General features: G+C 39.5%; 1 protein-coding gene across 8 annotated transcripts in view; it reads right to left on the bottom strand.

The window, feature by feature from the left end:
- The window catches only part of OSBPL8 (oxysterol binding protein like 8), a 94,531-nt gene that overhangs the window by 6,101 nt on the left and 69,131 nt on the right, over positions 1–19,299 (bottom strand). For all 8 annotated transcript variants that reach the window (XM_080633068.1, XM_080633073.1, XM_080633067.1 and 5 more), the window contains 12 exons: positions 16,197–16,281; positions 14,914–15,085; positions 10,057–10,291; positions 8,490–8,674; positions 7,641–7,722; positions 6,859–6,957; positions 6,311–6,407; positions 5,866–5,964; positions 4,281–4,378; positions 2,843–2,932; positions 2,162–2,298; positions 1,654–1,839 (listed from right to left, as the gene is read on the bottom strand). In XM_080633068.1, coding sequence (XP_080489194.1) covers positions 1,654–1,839; positions 2,162–2,298; positions 2,843–2,932; positions 4,281–4,378; positions 5,866–5,964; positions 6,311–6,407; positions 6,859–6,957; positions 7,641–7,722; positions 8,490–8,674; positions 10,057–10,291; positions 14,914–15,085; positions 16,197–16,281 — 1,565 coding nt within the window. The remainder of the gene's footprint in view (positions 1–1,653; positions 1,840–2,161; positions 2,299–2,842; positions 2,933–4,280; positions 4,379–5,865; positions 5,965–6,310; positions 6,408–6,858; positions 6,958–7,640; positions 7,723–8,489; positions 8,675–10,056; positions 10,292–14,913; positions 15,086–16,196; positions 16,282–19,299) is intronic.

Below are 19,299 nucleotides of genomic sequence, written 5' to 3'. Positions count from 1 at the left end.
TCAAACCTGTTTTCATCCCAAAGTGGCTAATGTTAATCAAGACTGGTTTCAAGAGGTACTATGAGCTACACACAATTTTCTTGTTCTGATTTTCCAAGAGTGCTTTTCCAAGTGCAGGTGGACAGAGAATTAAAACAAAAAAAAAAACAATTATGTGAACACACACAGCTCCCTGGAGAACAAGCAGCTGCCAAAGGCAAAGACTGACATTCTCACTAATTACAGCCTTTTCAGGATACGAACTGCAAGCCAGCTGCGTGAAGATCGTTCTGAGGCACAGCTTTAGTGAGAGTAGATTAAGCGTGGATTTCCTTTCATCTCCTCCCGTATGCCTTTTAAAAAGTTTGTAGCTGTTTCAGATGTTGTGACCACAAATCTGCATTTACATCTTAGCTTAACCTGACAAATTCAGTATCATCATAGGTAACTGGGTTCAAAACTAGGAAATGCTCTCCCAAAGGTCTTTTGTATCTGTAATCCAGATACCTTAATAAATGCCACAGCTCACTGAATGCATCTTTCCCAGTAAGTGTGAAAGAAAGCTCTCTACATGGACGAGGTGGTGAGCCAGTATTATATGTGTAAAAGGAGACAGCAGTTTCATCTGGAGACTGCTGACAGTATAGACTGCTTTCTATCACACAGCAAAATTTCCATGGTGCATCCTTCAACCACAAGGCCTCAAGGAGACATGAAATAATGCAGAGTAACAAAACAGACTATCCCCTGAAGCTTTAAGACCTAACAGGTCTAAAGCGTAGTACTTTTCCTGATGGTTAGACACAGGGTTCAATGGTACAGACAGTCAGTTTGGCTGCACTGTTCATAACTCTTCCAACAGGAATAGGCATCAAGAGCACTAGAAGGTTCAAACCAAGAGACGGTGTTTCACAGAGCGTTTGGTCTAGCTGGGGAATTCCCTGTGGCAGGATGCTTTGGGTAGTAAAGGGCTAGGCTCCAAGCTGACTTTTGCAAGCATTGGCAAGAACAGATTGCATCCCAGCAGTCAGGGAGACAGCTACATTTTCTCATCCGGATCATCACACAAAGAGATCCATAGACACTCATATGTGCAGTCCATATCTGACAGCTGATCTGAACCACCTGGTCCCCAGCATTAACATTGCTGTAAACATGTTATTCTCAGAGTTCAGTTCAATTAAGCACAGGCTTTTCTGACTTCCAGACACTAGATTTTTCTGACTTCCAGTTGGTATGCCTGTATGTAACATATTTTCCAGTCTGGGAAAATCTGTGTAGCTGCTCTGGTCAGTCTGGGAGAGGAGAAGAAATGAGCACAATACATCATCCCAAAGTGCCATGCCCAAGAAACTCTAGAACACAGCATGAATTTGTAGAGGCACATAAAGATAAAAAAAGAAAAAGCCCATTGCAATGGTTACATGAAACATGGTTTGCTGCATTAGCAATCCCTACCTTTTCAACACTAAAAGGGCCAGTCAAGTTCAGCTAAAAAATTATGCATTTGAATTAAAGCACATAAATAAGAATATCAGGTAGCACTGCATATTTCACAAGTTTGAACTGAGCCGAATATCCAAGTTCTTTTGCTCCTGAAACCACAGGAAGAGGCTCAGCAACACTAACAAGGAATTAACAAACAGTTTTTATAACAAGCACATCAGGACTCACTCTGCATATTTGTAGTGCCATTCTCCTGTGACTGAATCCTGATCAAACAGTTTGCACGTCCACTCTTCACCCTTAAGTTTCCTCTCTTTGGCACTCCTTCTCTGAGCTTCTTCCAGAACATATTTCTCTTGAGTAGCTTCTGTTTGGTCTTTATTATTTATTGCTCTTGTCACTTGTTGCCAAAGCCTGACAAACAAACAGAGAGTTACAATATGCTTGGCAAATAATTGCAAACATTTCCTTAGTTATAGGTTAAATAAATGGAACAACCTCTAAAAATAACATTACCGTGTTGTAATATATGTTTTATCTACATTTCCATCAAGACTTCCCATGATTGCAAGGTTTGTAAATAACGATCTTGTATTTAACAGTGTTGCTTTCTTGTTTTACAGGCCAACAACAGCAAACACGGGAAAGATAGAAACAATAATCTGTTCATAATTTGGAGAAGATGATGTGTTTTATTTTGTCAAAATAACTATACATGGTTCTAAAGTGAACTTACTTCTCTGACTCAAAGTCACCTTGCTCTTCAAACTTCACTGTGTATCTAGGTAATCTACGCTGCTTGATATCAGATGTTGGGTTCCAGAATATCTCTGAAACATCTGTCTTCTTCTCACTAATAGTAACTTCACTGTCCTGTAAAATATATATATATAATTCAGTTACCTTAAAGGTAATAATCTCAGAGAGTACCAAAATAACACAAAAGGGAGAAAAAAGCCTGTTTTTTTTTAAATGAGAATTTTCTTTCATTTGAATGAATGTAGTTAAGAACAATTAGATATGGTAACTTTAAAATTCAGTTCTGACTTGGAGCAGAGATGCAGTGAATCAGCGGTGCCAGTGTTGCCTCATCAGAACTGAAACAAGTATAAACACTTCGTGCTGGTGCCATAACCATTCTTCCTAGCACTAACACATATACTAAAAACATTTCACAAGCTGAAATGTACTTTCTTAACGACTCAATCTTACACAACTTTTCCACCTTTTAACAGCTGCAAATAATACTACGTTGATTCTATACTTTCTTGAGAACTAACTATACAGAGATACTTTCTATAAAAGTGGTACTTAATCAACTCCTTTTTAAAGATTTAAGTCTTCTTTTGTAACTAAGTGCTATTTCACCCGTCCCAACTATCAGCCAGAATATAAAGTCTCATCAATCACTACTTACCCAGTGACCCTCCAAAATAGCCAGAACTTCTTTGCCAAGCTTAATTTTCCCTGATATTTGGTTAACACTGTCATTGTTACCCAAAAAAGGCTGCAAAACAAAAAGAAATGCTTTCATGTTTATTTTAACACAGATTTATTTTTGCATTTATGTTTAGTATTAAGGAAAAAAATGAAGAAATGTGATGCAAACAGCCCTAGTGACTTTAATATTATAACTTCTGCCTATTTAATCCCCCAAACAAGTCTAAACCCACAGTAAGTTGTTCTCTCATGCTCTGTTCTTAAAGGATTCACTGAGCAAAAGCATTGCCTAAGAAATGTGGAAAGAGAACAGAAAATAATGCAGAAAACAATGACACAATGATATCTTGGAGGGCATAGTCATTTGCTAAACTAATCTCACCACTTTGGCAAAGGCCATTTGTTACTTAGAGATTAAGTAACAACAGAATTGATCGCCTGAGACTTTCTTTGGCCTTTTTGATGACCTGTGCATGTATTCTGTGGGCTGATGAGGCAAAATATCAACACAGCCTCCTTTTATGTTTCCCTTATTATTTCAACTGAATACAGCTTCCCCCTCCATATGCACACTTCTTAACAACTATTCGTTCAGCTTTAAATCAGTGTCTGCCTCAAAGATGGCAAATGTATTTATCAGAAGTGAAAGCCATCTGTAAGTAGTTTAGAAACCTTTATTTAGCTTTTGTGAGTGGAGAGATGTTCCTACAGCACACACAGCTGCCAAAAATAGTCCATACAAACTGTTGCTTAGCACTGGGCATTAGGCTGACATAAATGTTAGCCAAAGCCTTTGCATCATCTTTATTTGAGGTACCATGAGCAACTGAAGTTTACCCCAGACTGAAAAGGGGAACTTGGGTCTGAGTTCTCCTCCAATGGCTCTCCAGGAGTTTAAAAGAGACCCGGAACATGTTTAGAGAATTAAAAGTCACCAAGGGGTATTAACAACAATACATAAAATACCTGAACCACTGATCAGATCACTTCTCTTACACTTTCCTAGACACACACTGTTGCCACTGCTGGAGATAAGACACACCTTTGCTTTTTTCCCAGTAGTGGTGCTCTTAAGATTCATACCACTAGCAATATGCTTGCATCTCTTATCACCAGAGATGAAGACAGCACTGTAAATTTCAGACAAAACCTCTGGACTCAGGAGAATACACTAAGAAAAGAGAGGACAATATAATTCCTCTTAAATAAATAAATAAATAAATAATCACTATTTGCTAGATACGCATAGCTGGATATGTAGCAGTTAAAGTGAAAATTCCTCAGTTTCCAAAAAGACAATTCCATATTAAATCAGACTGTATATAAGGAGTGACCTAATTTCCGTATATATATTTTTTTTTTCATTCTCATTATACTCATTCACCTCCTTGTGCTCACTCACAGCATTTACTAACCTTGAGTTTGAATTCAATTGTTGCACTGTAGCCAGTTTTCTCACAAGTGATGTTGACTGTTCCCCCAAGCTCTAAGGTCATTGTGCCATAAAGAATTCCTGCAAGAGAAAAAAACAACTAAAATTAAAGTTTATAACTGAACAAGATAAAAACCTTAAGTTCTTTGGGCACAACTCGTAAACATGTATGCGCCAGAGGAAAAATCATCTTTTCAGATGACCTTTCCTAATGATAAGCATGATATTTCTGCCACGCAAGATAAATCTTTTTTGTTTCTGTTTGGGTTAAGTGAATTACATATAAGCAGGAAAAATGGTTTGAGACATATCTTTGGCATTGTATGCTGCTGGCTCTAGCAAGGGGGGTATTTAGTCTTATTGGAGGTGATTGGAGGATGGAAGCTTTTGAGGTTAAGGCTGGCAAATAACTGCATGACAAAGAGAGCAAAGGAAAACTTCACTTGAACAGAAGCAGTATGTATAGTCAGGGTGATGACAATCATGGACAGCCTATGTAAGACAATATGGATCACCTCCCTAAAGACTTTTGGAAGTACAAGGTTGACAATGCTGAATACAATTTCTTTTCTATGACTGCTGTCTTTTCCCCTGCCATCCAGCCTTTAAACCACTGAATATATTTTACATACAGTGAATGCACATGCAAATACATTTTTTTACCATGCAATCCTCCTTCCCTCCGTATTCTTCTTTCTCCCTCTCTATCGGCTTTATTAGCCGCACTAGCTCCCCTCTTTCCTGTTTAACTTAAATATATATATATATGTTATGTGCTTTTTAATTGTTAAGTATTATTTTTGTCACTAAAGCCATAAAAAAAAAAAAAATCCAGAATATTAAAAACTCCCTGAACAATGGGAAGAGCTTACAAAATTAATGTCAAATTATGTAATTCTGCGAACTGATCTTCATACACCTCAAAAGAAGAAGTTACTATAGTTGCTGACTATAAGGCTTCTGAAAGAGAGTCCTGGCAGAGAATATACAAGTAGCTAAACCTGAATAAGTACCAGTTTAAAAATCAGCAACTCTGCAATGTATATTGTACTACCACTGACCTTCCAGAAAGCTTTAAGATATACTGACTGGTTTCCCATCATGAAACTAAAAAACAAATGGCCATGATTTACACTCAAATCACACAGTGAGGTATAGATACTAAATTGCCTTTTATAAGAGGAAAACACTGGAAAAGACCAGAACTGTTCATTTAAAACAGTACATTTATTTAATGTCTATTTAAATTTCAAGCATATTTAAATTACGAACAGTAATTTACTGCCATGGAATGACAGATACATATATCCTCTTACTATTTATGGAAAATAAATAAATACATAATTTTTCTGTGCCAAAAAAATGTATCACTGCTTAAATAACAGATGTATTTTTCTCCTGGTAAAATATGTGAAAGCCTAGAGCCACCAATATTGCTAATATTCAGAACTCTCAGCTGACAAGCTCAAAGTCAGCACATTATACTATGTAGAATAACGTACTATGTAGCATAATAAACTTCTGTTTTCATGATTTTGCCATCCAGAGAATGAAAAAAAGCCCATTACCTTTACAGTGAGCATATGGCATTGTCATTACGTAATCTTCTCCCCTGTTTAGGAATGTTAGCCGTCCTTCTCCATCTAGTATGGCAGATAATGAATTCCCTGAAATTCAAAGACAGCATTATCGTATTTCTCACCTCGCAAGACAACAGTCAACGTTTCATAGTACCTGAGCAATAAAATTAAGAACAGTGGTATATTTAGCATTGCAATCTATCTAGTGAAACCACTATAATACACAGCTTTTCCAATTAAAAACTTAAAATGCTCCAAAATATAGAAATTACAATCGCAAAGACCAGTAGCAAAAACTTTTCAAGGAATAGATAATACAATGATCAACCCTCTGAATTTTCTAACAGCCTTCTCTCGTCCACAAAACATGTCATCTGCACTGATTTTATACTCCTTAATAAAGGTACAAGCAAAAAAAAAATCCATTATTTACCATAGAATTTTGATTTGGCCAGAATGCTACCACTAAGGCAAAAACCATCCTTGCGGTTGCTAACATAGAAGGCAGATATTGGAGGATGATGTGACACCTGTTGGGAAAAAACCACATATTTGAAGAAAAAAAAAAAAAAGCAAAAGAAGAAAAAATGAACATGCAATATAGGATAAACCTTGAGCTAATAGTAACGGAATGCAAAATTCAGGCTGCACATGACAAGAATACAGTTAATATATGTGAAATGTGACTATAATCTTTAAAGATAAAGATCAAGCGAACACATAGTTTCAAAAGCTAATAAAATTAGCACCTGACTTTTGTTATAGAAAGAGGGAACAGAAATGCTGCAAACATCTTTCTGTCTCTCTAGGAAGACACACTTGAAACAGACACCTGTAAAAAAAATATTCTTACCAGGAGAGTACTAGAATATAATTCATACGTTTAAATACATTTTCTAAAACCACCCCACCATTTGGCTACCACAAAAATGCAACACATATCTTTTTCTTTAAAATATTTCTTCCAGTTATTGCAGCTACCTGTTCTGCAATGTAAAAAGTCTTGCTATTCGTTCTTGGATGAATCCACATGCAGCGGAAGGTCTCACCAAGTATAGGATTGTACGGCTTTTTTAGTCCCTAAACAGAAATAGAACAGAGAGTAACCATACAATGCAGGTACAGAACTCAAACTTTATCTGTCTGTCACTGAAGATAAGACACAGAAAAAAATACAACCACAGCATGTATGCTAGAGTACACTGTACTTGAATTCATCATTTGAGTATTATGCTGAGTTACTCTGCTCCGCACTCTAAAGAAATTGACACAGATTTGGTCTATCTGCTTAACTATTCCAGGCTACACTTAAGGACAAACAGAATATAAGGTCTTTTTATATGAAAATTATTATGGACCTTTGTCTCAAGTTGGGTAGTGAGTACTTTCTTCTTTCACTACTGTTTCCCACCAACATAACTATAAAGAGTATTTAGTGTAAAGCTAAATAATTAGTGGGAATATTAATCCTCCAGTTGCAGCATGTTATCACGGAAGAAAGGTAAACATAGAACTGGCTCCACTTTATCACAAACTATTTAGTTCAACTTCTACTCCAAGGGAAAAAAACCAACTGAATACAGTCTATTCTAAGCATGGCTAGAGACCAAAAATGTCAATATGTGTAAATAACAAAGTTAACTTTGCTTTTAAAAAACACCCAAGAATATAACCTAAAGAGAAAACTTACTCTAGCACAGCCCTGAGCCCTCAAACCAGACACAATGACTAAAGTAAAGACAAAATAATATGCGACAGGATACCTTTGGCTTTTTGTAGAATCCTGACAAATACCACTTCACTACTTTCTTCATGCGGTTGTAAGCATTCTCTTCAAGAGCAGCTCTGTGAAACAAACAGAACACACATCAAATATCAGTATTGTTTAAGTTACAACACACATATCAATTGTTGTGATGTATCTTGAATCTCGGAGCTGACTTAAACAAAGGGCTTGTGATTGGTGCTACTGTAAAAGCCTGAGTGCTTCAAATTCACACTTTTCAAATAATTGTCTGAAAACGGAAATAAACACCCAGAAATGGTACCTTCCATAATTGAGTCTGTTCTTTGTAACATTAAATCCTGTTCCAGTAACACTTAAGTTACTCTGTTTATAAGATACTGCTTTAGAGAACTGAATTAATCACGTACAGGACTCAGAGTTGAATAATATTTCAAATTTACAGTCATTTATTTACTACCTACGTTTGAGAATTGAACTAGAAATCTGAATGAACTTCATACTGTATTAAAAAGATTAACTGGTACTGTTTTACCCATTTTGAATATGCCTCCTAAAAAAAGAAAGAAAGCCCAATTTTGCAAAGTCTGCCATCCAGTCTCCAAAAGCTAAATCAGAAATGTCTGTAACACAATTGCTATTAAATAACCAAGAGGGCCAGACTTCAAGAATTACCATATGAGCTCTCAGGCAGTTAGTTTTCAGAAAACAAGGACATCTGGTGACTGATACACTGTCAGACAAACACTTAGACTCTAAGCAGTCTACAGTGCTTAAGCAGACCAGATCAAATGTTTCAGTATACACTGTTAGCCCATTTTAGTTTAAATAATTAAAAGAATGAAAACCAGAGATAGAATTGACTCACTCAGACAAAAAGTCCGCATGGTAGTAGTAATCAGACAGCTTGTCCAGGAAAGAACGAGGTTCCAAGATAAATGTAGGCAGTACAACCTTGGACAAGTCCATTCCTGGCCGGACTTGCTTCAGTAGTGTCCAGATCAGACTTTTGTTTTCTTCTGACACTACTTCTGTCTGAGCAGCCTCCCCTGCCTAGGATGAACAAAAAAATGCTTACAGAAAGGAGAAAGAAAATAATCCTCCAGAAGACAAATCAACACATTCTAAAGATGCAATGAGAATGCAAAAATGGGTACTTCAGATGAACTACTCAAAGAAGCTGGAGCAGCTATGTGAGGGAAAAAAACCAAGTTTCTCTAAATACACTTATGATACGTCCTTAATGAGGTATGCTGTTACTATTCAGCATTAAAAAGTGAATTTGTTTTCATCAGCCCTAAAAGAGAAATACTGAGGTAGAATGTTATTTAGGAATCCTCTCTTAGTCCTTTCCTAGGCATCACTCAAGTACATAACCCTCTGTTCTCATGTGCAGGACTTCTGCAGCAGCAAAGGGCTGTTAATTCTACCACGGAAGTTGCCACATCTATGCTTTTATTTGACCAGTCAACAACATCAGTGGGTTTTCTTTCCTTAAAGAAAACCACTGCTTAGGGGTAAGCATGCAGAACCAGAAGCCACACTCCATTGTGCTCCTTTCCATCCAAGAAGAGGGGAGATATTCTTCCTTACAGTTTCTGAAATCAACAGCAAAGGTTGTAGGAAAAGCATCCCTCCTTCCAGAACAGTTCTAAAATGCATACTCAAGAACTTACTGTCAACTTAAACTCAACTTTTCCTAGAAACTCTGCTTTTCCTAGAAACAATAGTAGAAAGCAATAAAGCACAAAGTATTTATGTCCCATGGGTATGAAAAAGAATTAAAATCTTGTCATTAGCACCTGAGAATAAAGGAGAGATTTGTGAAAAAGCTCACCTCGATTTCTGCTATTAAATTTTTTTGTATCTTTCAAGTAAGTAAAACATACAAATATCCATTGTGTTTGCTTGTGTAGATATGTAAGACAACCTGCGTAAGTAGAATGGCAGCTCTGGGGCACCTAATTAGAATGCGAGGGGACATCAGAAACACAGCAAGCCTTCCACTGAATTCTGCAGACCCCACAGGTGCTTAACTCCTCTCTTGCAGTACAAAAAGAGGTGTCAGTTTGAATTAAAATCTTCAACTTGGAGATTTTTACTTGAAGAAAATAACAGGAATAAGTTAATAAAAATGAGATAGAAATAACAACAAAAGGACAAATAGATATGGTCAGCTTCTGCTGCATGTGGCCCTTTCAAACTGAGCACCTTCTGCCTGAGCAACATTACAGATAATCTCATTATCCGTCAAAATATCAAACACAAGCACAAGAGTGGCAAAGTAGAGCACAACACAGGTGAACAGAACTTCCCCCCCTCCATTATTGCTGAAAATATGAAAGCCAATCCTGCAAGTCAGCTTTCAAGCATAGACTAATATCAGCTTTCTATATAGAGAAGCTGCTTGCTTGCTACATCAACAGCACTTTTACCTCCCCGAGTTCTTCATGACTCTGTTCTACATAAGTAGTTTCCTTGATATCAATTGGTTCTGGATCAATGTAAGAATCATCCTGTCGCTCCGATGTGTCACTATCGCTTTCTTCGCTTTTCCCCAATCCATCATTATCAGATTCCTCGTGGTCATGGTCATTTTCCTTATCAGATTTGTCAGAGTACATATCGTGATCTTTAAAGTGATGCCTTTCAATTTCACTGTCATTCAACCTACAAAAAATTAAAGGCTATTGAATCTTCAACTTCACACAATGCTATCATGTTTCCAAAACAGGATCTTAATAAAATTCATGCTAAAACTGCTCATTTCAAGCTCAATCTGGCAGCAATGTTAAACTAGCTTTGCTGGAAATATATAGGATATATTTTTCTCAGTGAACTGTCAAACACACCAAGTTTAGAATAGTTCCATTGGAAAGGACCCACAATGATCATGTAGTCCAACTGCCTGACCACCTCAGCGCTGACCAATGGTTAAAACGTGTTATTAAGGGCATTGTCCAAATTCCTCAAACACTGGTAGGCTTGAGGCATCGACCACCTTTCCAGAACACCTGTTCCAGTGCTTAACCACCCTCTAGGTAAAGAAACATTTTCTAATGTCAAGTCTGAATGCCCTCTGACGCAGCTTTGAACCATTCCCTAACACTAGATACCAGGGAAAAGAGCTCAGCACCTCCCCTCTCCACTCCTCAGGAACCTGGAGAGAGAAATTAAGTCACCCCTCAACCTCCTTTTCTCCAAACTAGACAAACCCAAAGTCCTTAGCCACCCATCACAGGGCATTCCTTTCAGCTCTTTCACCAGCTTTGTTGGCCTTCTCTGGACACATTCAAGGACCTTCATATTATTTTTTAAATCCTGGGGTCCAGAACTGCAGACAGGACTCAAGGTGAGGCCTGTCAGCCTGACCTCAGTGCCAGGGAAGGCCATGGAGCAGATGATCCCAAGTGAGATCACAAAGCACATGTGGGAAAACAGGGGAATCGGGCCCAGTCAGCACGGGCTCATGAAGGCAGGTCCTGCTTGATTGACCTGATGACTTTCTACAACAAGGATATACACTCAGTAGATGAGGGAAAGGCTGTGGACATTGTTTATTTGAACTTCAGTAAACCCTTTAACAGTCTTCCACAGCATCCTCCTGGAGAAACTGGCTGCTCATGGACCAGATAGGTGTATTCTTTGCTGGGTTGGAAACTGTCTGGATGGCAGAGCCCAAACACTATAATGGTGTCACATCTAGTTGGTGACTAGTCACTAGTGATGTCCCTCAGGGCTCGGTGTTAGGGCCAGTGTTGTTTAATATCTCCATTGATGATCTGGATGAGGGGATTGAGTGCACCTCCAGTAAGTCTGCAGGTGACACCGAGTTGGGCTGGAGGATAGGAAGGCTCTGCAGAGGGATCTGGGCAGGCTGGATCTATGGGCTGTAGCCAATGGCATGAGGTTCAACAAGGCAAAGTGCCAGGTCCTGCATTTGGGCCACAACAACGCCGTGCAATGTTGAGGAAAAGTGCCTGGTGGGAAAGGACTTGGGAGTGCTGACTGATGGCTGAACATGAACCAGCTTGTGCCCAGGCAGCCAAGAAGACCAGTGGCATCCTGGCCTGTATCAGCAATAGCGTGGCCAGCAGGACCAGGGCAGTGATCAATCATCTCCCGTACAAGGCAGTGGTGAAGCCACACCTCAAATCCTGTGTTCAGTTCCGGGCCCCTCACTACAAGAAAGACATTGAGGTGCTGGAGCGGGTCCAGAGAAGGGCAGTGAAGCTGGTGAAGGGTCTGGAGCACAAGTGTGATGAGGAGCAGCTGAGGGAACTGGGGGTGTTTAGTCTGGAGAAAAAGACCTAAGGGGAAACAATGCTCTCTACAACTACCTGAAAGAAAGATGGAGAGAGGAGGTGGATGGTCTCTTTTCTGAAGTAACAAGTGATAAGACAAGAGATAACAGCCTCAAGCTGCACCAGGGGAGGTTTAGACTGGACATTAGGAACAATTTCTTCACAGAGAGGGTGCTCAGGCATTGGAACAGGCTGCCCAGGGGAGTGGTGGAATCTGTCCCTGGGAGTGCTCACGAACTGTGCAGACGAGGCCCTCAGTGACATGGGTTAGGGGTGGCCTTGGCAGTCCTGGGGTAAGGGTTGTACTTGATGATCGTAAAGGTCTTTTCCAGCCTGGTTGATTCTATGAACACAGTGGGACCATCACCTCTTTTGGCTGGCTGGTTATGCTGTGTTTGATGCACCTCGGGTGAGGTTTACCCTCCCGGCTGCCAGGACACACTGCCGGCTCCTGCTGCAGCTGCAGCCAACCAGCACGCCCAGGCCCCTCTCACAGGGCTGCTGTCCAGCCACTCCTCTCACAGGTTATACTTCTGCCTGGTGTTACTCAGCCCCAGGCACAGAACCTGGCATTTGTTCTTGTTAGATTTTGTGCCACTGATGTCTGCCCAATGCTTCAGTCTACGTAAATCCCTCTGCAAGGCTCCTCACCCCTCAGGCAAGTTCACAGCACCTCCCAGTTCAGTATCATCAGCAAACTTGCTAATGATGAATTCAACTCCTGCGTACAGATCGTTGATAAAAATACTGAACAGAACAGGCCTCAGGATTGACCCCTGCCAAACACTGCTGGTGACTGGTCACCAGCCAGAGGTAGCCCCATTTACCCCTTTGAGCCCTGCCCTTCAGACATTTCTTCACCCAGCACACTGTGAACCTGCTCATCTCACAGCTGGATAACCTGTCTAGAAGGGTGCTTCAAAGCCTTAATAAAACCCAGATAAGGAACATCCACCACCTTCTCTTCATCCATTAGGCAGCTGACTTGATCATAGAAGGATATCAAATTACTCAAACAGGACTTCCCCTTGGTGAACCCATGCTGACTGTGCTCAGTGATTGTGTTGTTCTCTAGATGTCTTTCACCCAGTATGACTGTTTCCATATTTTTTTCCACGTACTGAGATTACACTAAGAGGTCTGTAGTTTCCTGGGTCTTCCCTCACACCCTTCTTGTAAATTGCAATAATGTTGGCTAGCTTCCAGTCAGCAGAGACCTCTCCAGACTGACCACACCTTTGGTAGATGATTGAGAGGGGTCTTGCTGCAACATCCACTAGTTTCTTCAATACTCTGGGATGAATCCCATCAGGCCTCATGGTCTTATGAGCATTGAGCTGATACAATTGGTCTCTAAAAACACTTCAGTGTCCACAAATGGAAGATCACTGTTCCTGCGTTCATGGTCCTCAAACCCAGAGGACAGGGCAGCCCAAGGTCTACTAGTATTATTAAAGGCTGAGACAAAAAAAAGCATTGAATGTCTCCAGATTTTCTATGCCTATTTTTCAGGTGACCATTTTCAACAAGTATCAGTCCTATGTGTTCTTTGGACCACCTCTTGCTATTAATGTGCCTAAAAAAAGCTAGCTCGTAGTTGGAAGTTAAAACTGCTTTCACCTTTCTTCTCCCTCTCCTGCCAAGCACATTAAAACTAGGCCTGCAGGCTTTGTTGCTTAGATAGTTAAGAATACTCAATAGTTTTAGAATATGCTATACCCAAAGATCTACTTAAGTTAAGAATACTCAATAGTTTTAGAATATGCTATACCCAAAGATCTACTTAATTAAACCATTAGTCTTAATTAGATCTAACATTTGTAGTTAATTGCTATGATTGTAATCTGGGCCAGCTGCTGATATTAAGGTACTATGCATGAGTACAGATCTCCAGCTGAATTGTACACAGCAGTTTTATTGTTTCCATAAGTTAAAAGAAGAAGCAAAACTGTAGGTCAGCCTGCTTGGTCATCTGGATAGGGCCTTGAATCTGGGCCAGGGGCAATAATTTGCCTTTTCAGTGCTGTTCTCAGACTACCTGTGCCAGAAAGAATTGCATTTCTTCCAGTCCAGGTCTTCTGTCACAAATAACAGCATCAGACTCTTAAAAGCAGTACAAAATTCCTGCCCACCCAGAAAAGAGAGATGGACAGTTAAATCTTCATGGATGGAAGGGATTATCTGAAATAAATTTATGTTCACCCGAAAGTACATTCAATTGGTGGAAGATTACCAAGAGAAACTGCATAGCACAAGCTTCAGATTCAATTATTTCAAATAAATGACTAAATCTTTTATATTTTTTAATGCACTTTGGTACCACAATTGAAGTGTTTGAAAACACCACTCATTGTTTAATAATAGATTTCATTGTCTAATAACATATTTCCACAAAAGCTCCCAAAAATCTGGCTGAAAGCATTTATTGAAATAAACAGGGAGTTACTCAAGGGCACACAGACATTAGATACCAGGTGATACCAGAAAACATCAACTTTTGTGCACTGAATTTAATAGTAGGGTGACTGAATCGTTATTCATCCATCTGATGATTCAAAGCTGAGACATGCTGAAACCATTTTACTAATGATAGTATTATTAATTTCTTTAAACCAAAGAACAGCAGCTTATATTCACATCTACCAGCTTGTGTCACATGCACTAAACTTCTTGTTTTCAGGTGAAGCTAACTTAAAGATACAAAATAATTAAAACTTTAACAGTCTGAGTACTTAACCTTACTGATGTGATACTCAACCTTGAGTTCTTGAGCTAAACTTTCCTCTGTATCCACTTCACTTGAGAAAAAAGAAAAAGATGCTTTCATTTTATCCACATACAATATGAAACACAGTGCTAATGTGGCATATGAATAGAACTCGGGAGCAAAAAGAACTGCAACCTTGGAAAGAGATTCTCTCTGTGAAGAAGTTCTCACTACAAGCTTCTGCCAAAAGGACAATCAGGTTTAGTAATTAATTCACTTACGGTAAGTTTTCTCCGCTGTGCAAGTTGTTAGCACGAAGCAGACCATAGAGAGAGACATGAGTACTGTCTGCCGAAGAGTTCAAATCATGCTCTTTACCTTCTCTAATCATTGTTCGTTTAAGCAGACTTGAACATTTCAGTGCCAGTTCCAAGGCATCCATCCAACACCTGCCTAAAGACAAATTCATTATTAGACTAAAAATTAAGGATTTAATTGAACTATACAACTTCCATGTCCTAATTTCACAATCATTTTGGATCCGCTTACATTGCCTTTGAACACACTTCAGAGCTGTTCCATTTTGCATGCACTGGGTTTTATAACCTGGTGGGGACATCAAAACAACTCAAAACTACCCAGCTCTGGTAGAAGGGATGCTTCAGGGTAGGATAAGAAAGGTAGATTATGATTCTGTTAGAGCAGATTCCAGCATTTTTTCCTTAATGCAGATATGGTTCCACCCAGGCCCTGTCTGTTGAATTTCTCCAAAGTTGCTTGCAGCCCTCCCTAGCTTTGAAGACTAACTGTATCAATTAGCAAAATTTGCTCATGGAATACAATAATAGTGTGGGAAAGGAGCTATAATGATAGCATATAAATGCCATTTCATTTTTGCAAAAAGTAACTAAACAGATTTATGTGTTTTTTCCACTCCTTATTTCTTCACTTTCATGTATCTAATAGATTTTTCAATGCAGAAGCAAGTAGTCGTATTTTTGAAGTCTGCAGGGGTATGCTTAATTAACCAGTAGAAGGAAAGCAGCTACTAGACAGGTTACACAACAGTCCCAAATTTTGCTTCCAAATTGTAACCTCTGAAGATGGCTGCACTGATATCGACCACCACTGCCAGAGTGATGAAGGGTGTCACAAAACTGTATTTTGAAGGAATTACTACTAGAACTCTGTTTAATTGCTGCACTTTATAATAACAAATGCTTTCATTAGAAAGCCAGTATGTTCACATTAGTACTTTAGACAGGTACTAGCTTGAGTATTTAGATGTACAGTAATACAGTTAAATCTGAAATAACCGCTTTCCCCTCCTCTACCCAACCAACACAAAGCAATTGCAAGGAGTTCAATGACAATTTCTTCAAGTCAAATTTTCATTTGACAACCATGAAAAACTACAAGTACCAACACAATTGAAGGCACTAAGTTAAGGGAGAACCTTAACTGCAGTCACAGTGCTGTAACAGACCTGGTGAGCCAACTGAAGCCACCTTTTTCTAATAACTAACTGCTGTCACTGTGGAAAACCATTGAAATATCTATTTACCATCTGATTCTGAAGCAGCTCGGATGATCAGATAACTGCTGGGCAACGGCTGAGTTATGGAACCAACTGCTTCACCTTTTGGACCCTTGAAATACAAAACCAAGCAAACAGCATCAGATGTTTTAATTCAGTTTTACAGTTTATCATTTCATGTAATAACAAGCTGACACACTGCAGGGCTATTTACTGTCACTCAGCAACATCTAATGAAGACATGAATGGAAAGATGGACAGCCCTCTTTTACTAGATTTGTTCTTCAAAGACTTGATTCCAAGTATAGCTCCCAATTCAACCCCACTTTAAAAAGAATGGTCTTTGGGATTCAAATTATTTTGGTGGGTTCTTTTTTGTAAATCAGACTTGGCATAGTAACTTGGAAATGCTCTGCTGATGCTACTTATAGCAAGATGACAAAAGCATCAAAAGCAACACCACAGGGAAGTCACCCTGACTTCCCAGGGATCCCTGCAGATAGGTGTAGAGAGCTCACAAGCGACAAGCTATTCCTCATCAGCTCAGTGTTTCAGCTGAATAGGTTAAGATTGAAAGCAAGCAAAACAAGACATGTTTGTGGGATGGTTTAAGAAAGTTGATTTACAACAAATGCTGACAGTAGAAGATCCCACACTTATACAGTAACTGGCTCTTTCCTCTCCAGTCACATTTGCTCCTGATGAGAGCAAAGGTTCCTCTCAATTCCTACAAGGATGTTATGGATCATAGCACAGAGAGACGTGAAGGCAAGCCAAACTCTTGCAGAGAACAGGAGGCCTTCTTCAGTGATCCAGTTCGTGCTTAATTTATATTACAATGTTTGGTGTCTCAGCACCATCCTGTGCTGCAGTACTGCACAATTTCTGCCTGTTTTGACAGACAAATCAACTGGTATTTACATAAAACGGAAGTAGCTTCTCCCACCTAAACACTATGTATTGCTATAGAAACCCACTCACTCTTTCTCCCTCCCTCCCTCCTCTTCAACCTCACTCCTATACAGTAGTCAATTCCACAAAATATTTAGGTGCCTAACTTCAGGCTTGGCATTTTAATAGGAAAAAAACCAAGATGATGCCCAAGTCCATAAAAGTAATTTAGATGCTTAAGTCTTCCTATAAAGGGTATCAGCAGGACACCATGACATTATGTTCAATGACACACAGAGGATGTCAAATGACAAAGTTTAATTTTCACTGTGAAGTTCTTCACTTACCAAATTAAAGAAGTAAACAAATCCCAAAGACCTTTCCATTTCTGTCAAGCTTCATTTTGGAATAAAATGCTAACCCCACCATTGAAAAGCCCCTTCAAAAATAGTTTACATATGGTAACTAAGACAACTGATAGGCAAAGAGGGCTGTATTAAACATACTTGAAGCTATTGTTGAAAAGCTGGGTTAAGCCTGCCTAACTGGTGAGTTAACATATTTTGGTCTTAACTATTTCCCCCAGAGAAGCCTAATGAAAAGCCAGTACAAGGCTTAAAAGAGGGAACTGGAAAGCCAGCAGAAGTTTTGAGCAAAAGCAAATAAAGGCAATATTTTAGAAGCAAGCAAATGAAACAGCCAGAACGTTTCTGAGGGTGAGAGGTGGGTAACAAGGAGTCTTGGTGGCACTTAAATACCAATACAGGCAAGCCAGTGCTGGTGTAAATGATGTTCAGAAACTCCTAAATAGTCAGTATGGAGTAACAGCAACTAGGGTGTTAGGAACAAGATTCCAAACCTCAGTCCCCTTCCGAGTGAGTGGAAAGATGCACCTACGAAAAGTCTTTGGAGAAGCTGCAACACAGGATTAGGAGTGAGCAGCTAACAAGAACCAGGAGGGACCACTCCATGCATGAGCATTCCTCACCCTGAGGGCAGGCAGGCAGGGAAGAGGTCTCACTCCCCGCAGATCCCTGTGGAGAGGTGAGCACCACAGTGCAGTGCAGCACCAGGCAGAGGTGGGGAGATGCTGGGTGCTGCATGGAGAGGACCACAACACCGTGGTTGCACCAGCGCTGGGTGAAGGGCTTGACCATCACCAGTCCTCGGAACTGTCAGGTCACAGGACACGGACTAAGGGTAGACCTCTGCCTGCAGGACCTGCCCTTTAGGATTATAATGCGGCCATGCAGGGTACACTCCTCTCTACCAGCTTGCTATAATTTAAGAGAGGAAGTGTGGCTTTGGTGTTTGTTTTGTTTTAATGCAAGAAAGCTATATTCCCCTATGTGCTTTGATAATGCCTTGATTAAAACGGAATGAATAATTTGTAGTGAACATTTAAGTAGGTTGACCTATTTTTGAATAACTGCTTGTGGATCTTGAGTTCCTCTACTTGATTACTGTTCTAAAAGCACTGGACATTTTTTTTGGTATCATCCATTATGGTTTCAAAATCAGTTTTTGGTATGTTGGTGTTCTGTAGAAGAGAGACATTAGTTTCCATTTGTTAGGTGACTGCATTTGAACTGTCTCTCTTCCTGACAGAAAGATGGGTACAACTACACCAATACAAGGTAAAGGGCATATTAAAAATTCCACTAGATTAAAAAAAACCCCAACTTTAAAATTTACTTCTTACAGAATATTCATACCAATAAAATTCAAATGCCATGAACATTCAGAGAAAGCAGTAAAAGCTCATACGCAATCACGCTTGACTAAATTTACTCATGAGAAATTATTTGCAGTAGTTTTTCTACTTATAAATTTTAGAAAACTGAAATGGCATCAGGGCCAGGCAAGTGAAGAAGACAGAACAAGGTACAGTGCATCAGCTACATCAGAGTGCAGGTGGAACATCAAAGACCACAGCAACAGGATTAAGGGAGCATGTGAAGAGACTGGTCACGAACTACTGCAGAAGAGAATTTGCAGTCTGCCAGAAGGACACACTATGGGAAGTGTGTTCAAGTGAGAAAATCTCCTGCAGTAGTTAGACCTGTGTGAATGTTTCTTGCAATGTCTTCTTCCTGTACTGACTGCAAATGAGGCTCATTTTGCCTTAGGCTGCAGGCTTGGTCTGGTAAATCTACTCTGTAAATCAGTCAATTACTATTACGCTTATGAAAGTTTGCCTCATGATACTATATCTGTAACTAGGTCATCATAACTGAGT

This window comes from Psittacula echo, assembly GCF_963264785.1.
Source record: "Psittacula echo genome assembly, chromosome: 1".
NCBI classification, from domain to species: domain Eukaryota; kingdom Metazoa; phylum Chordata; class Aves; order Psittaciformes; family Psittacidae; genus Psittacula; species Psittacula echo.
The sequence above is the reverse complement of the archived record's forward strand: the minus strand, read 5'-3'. Positions and strand labels throughout refer to the sequence as shown.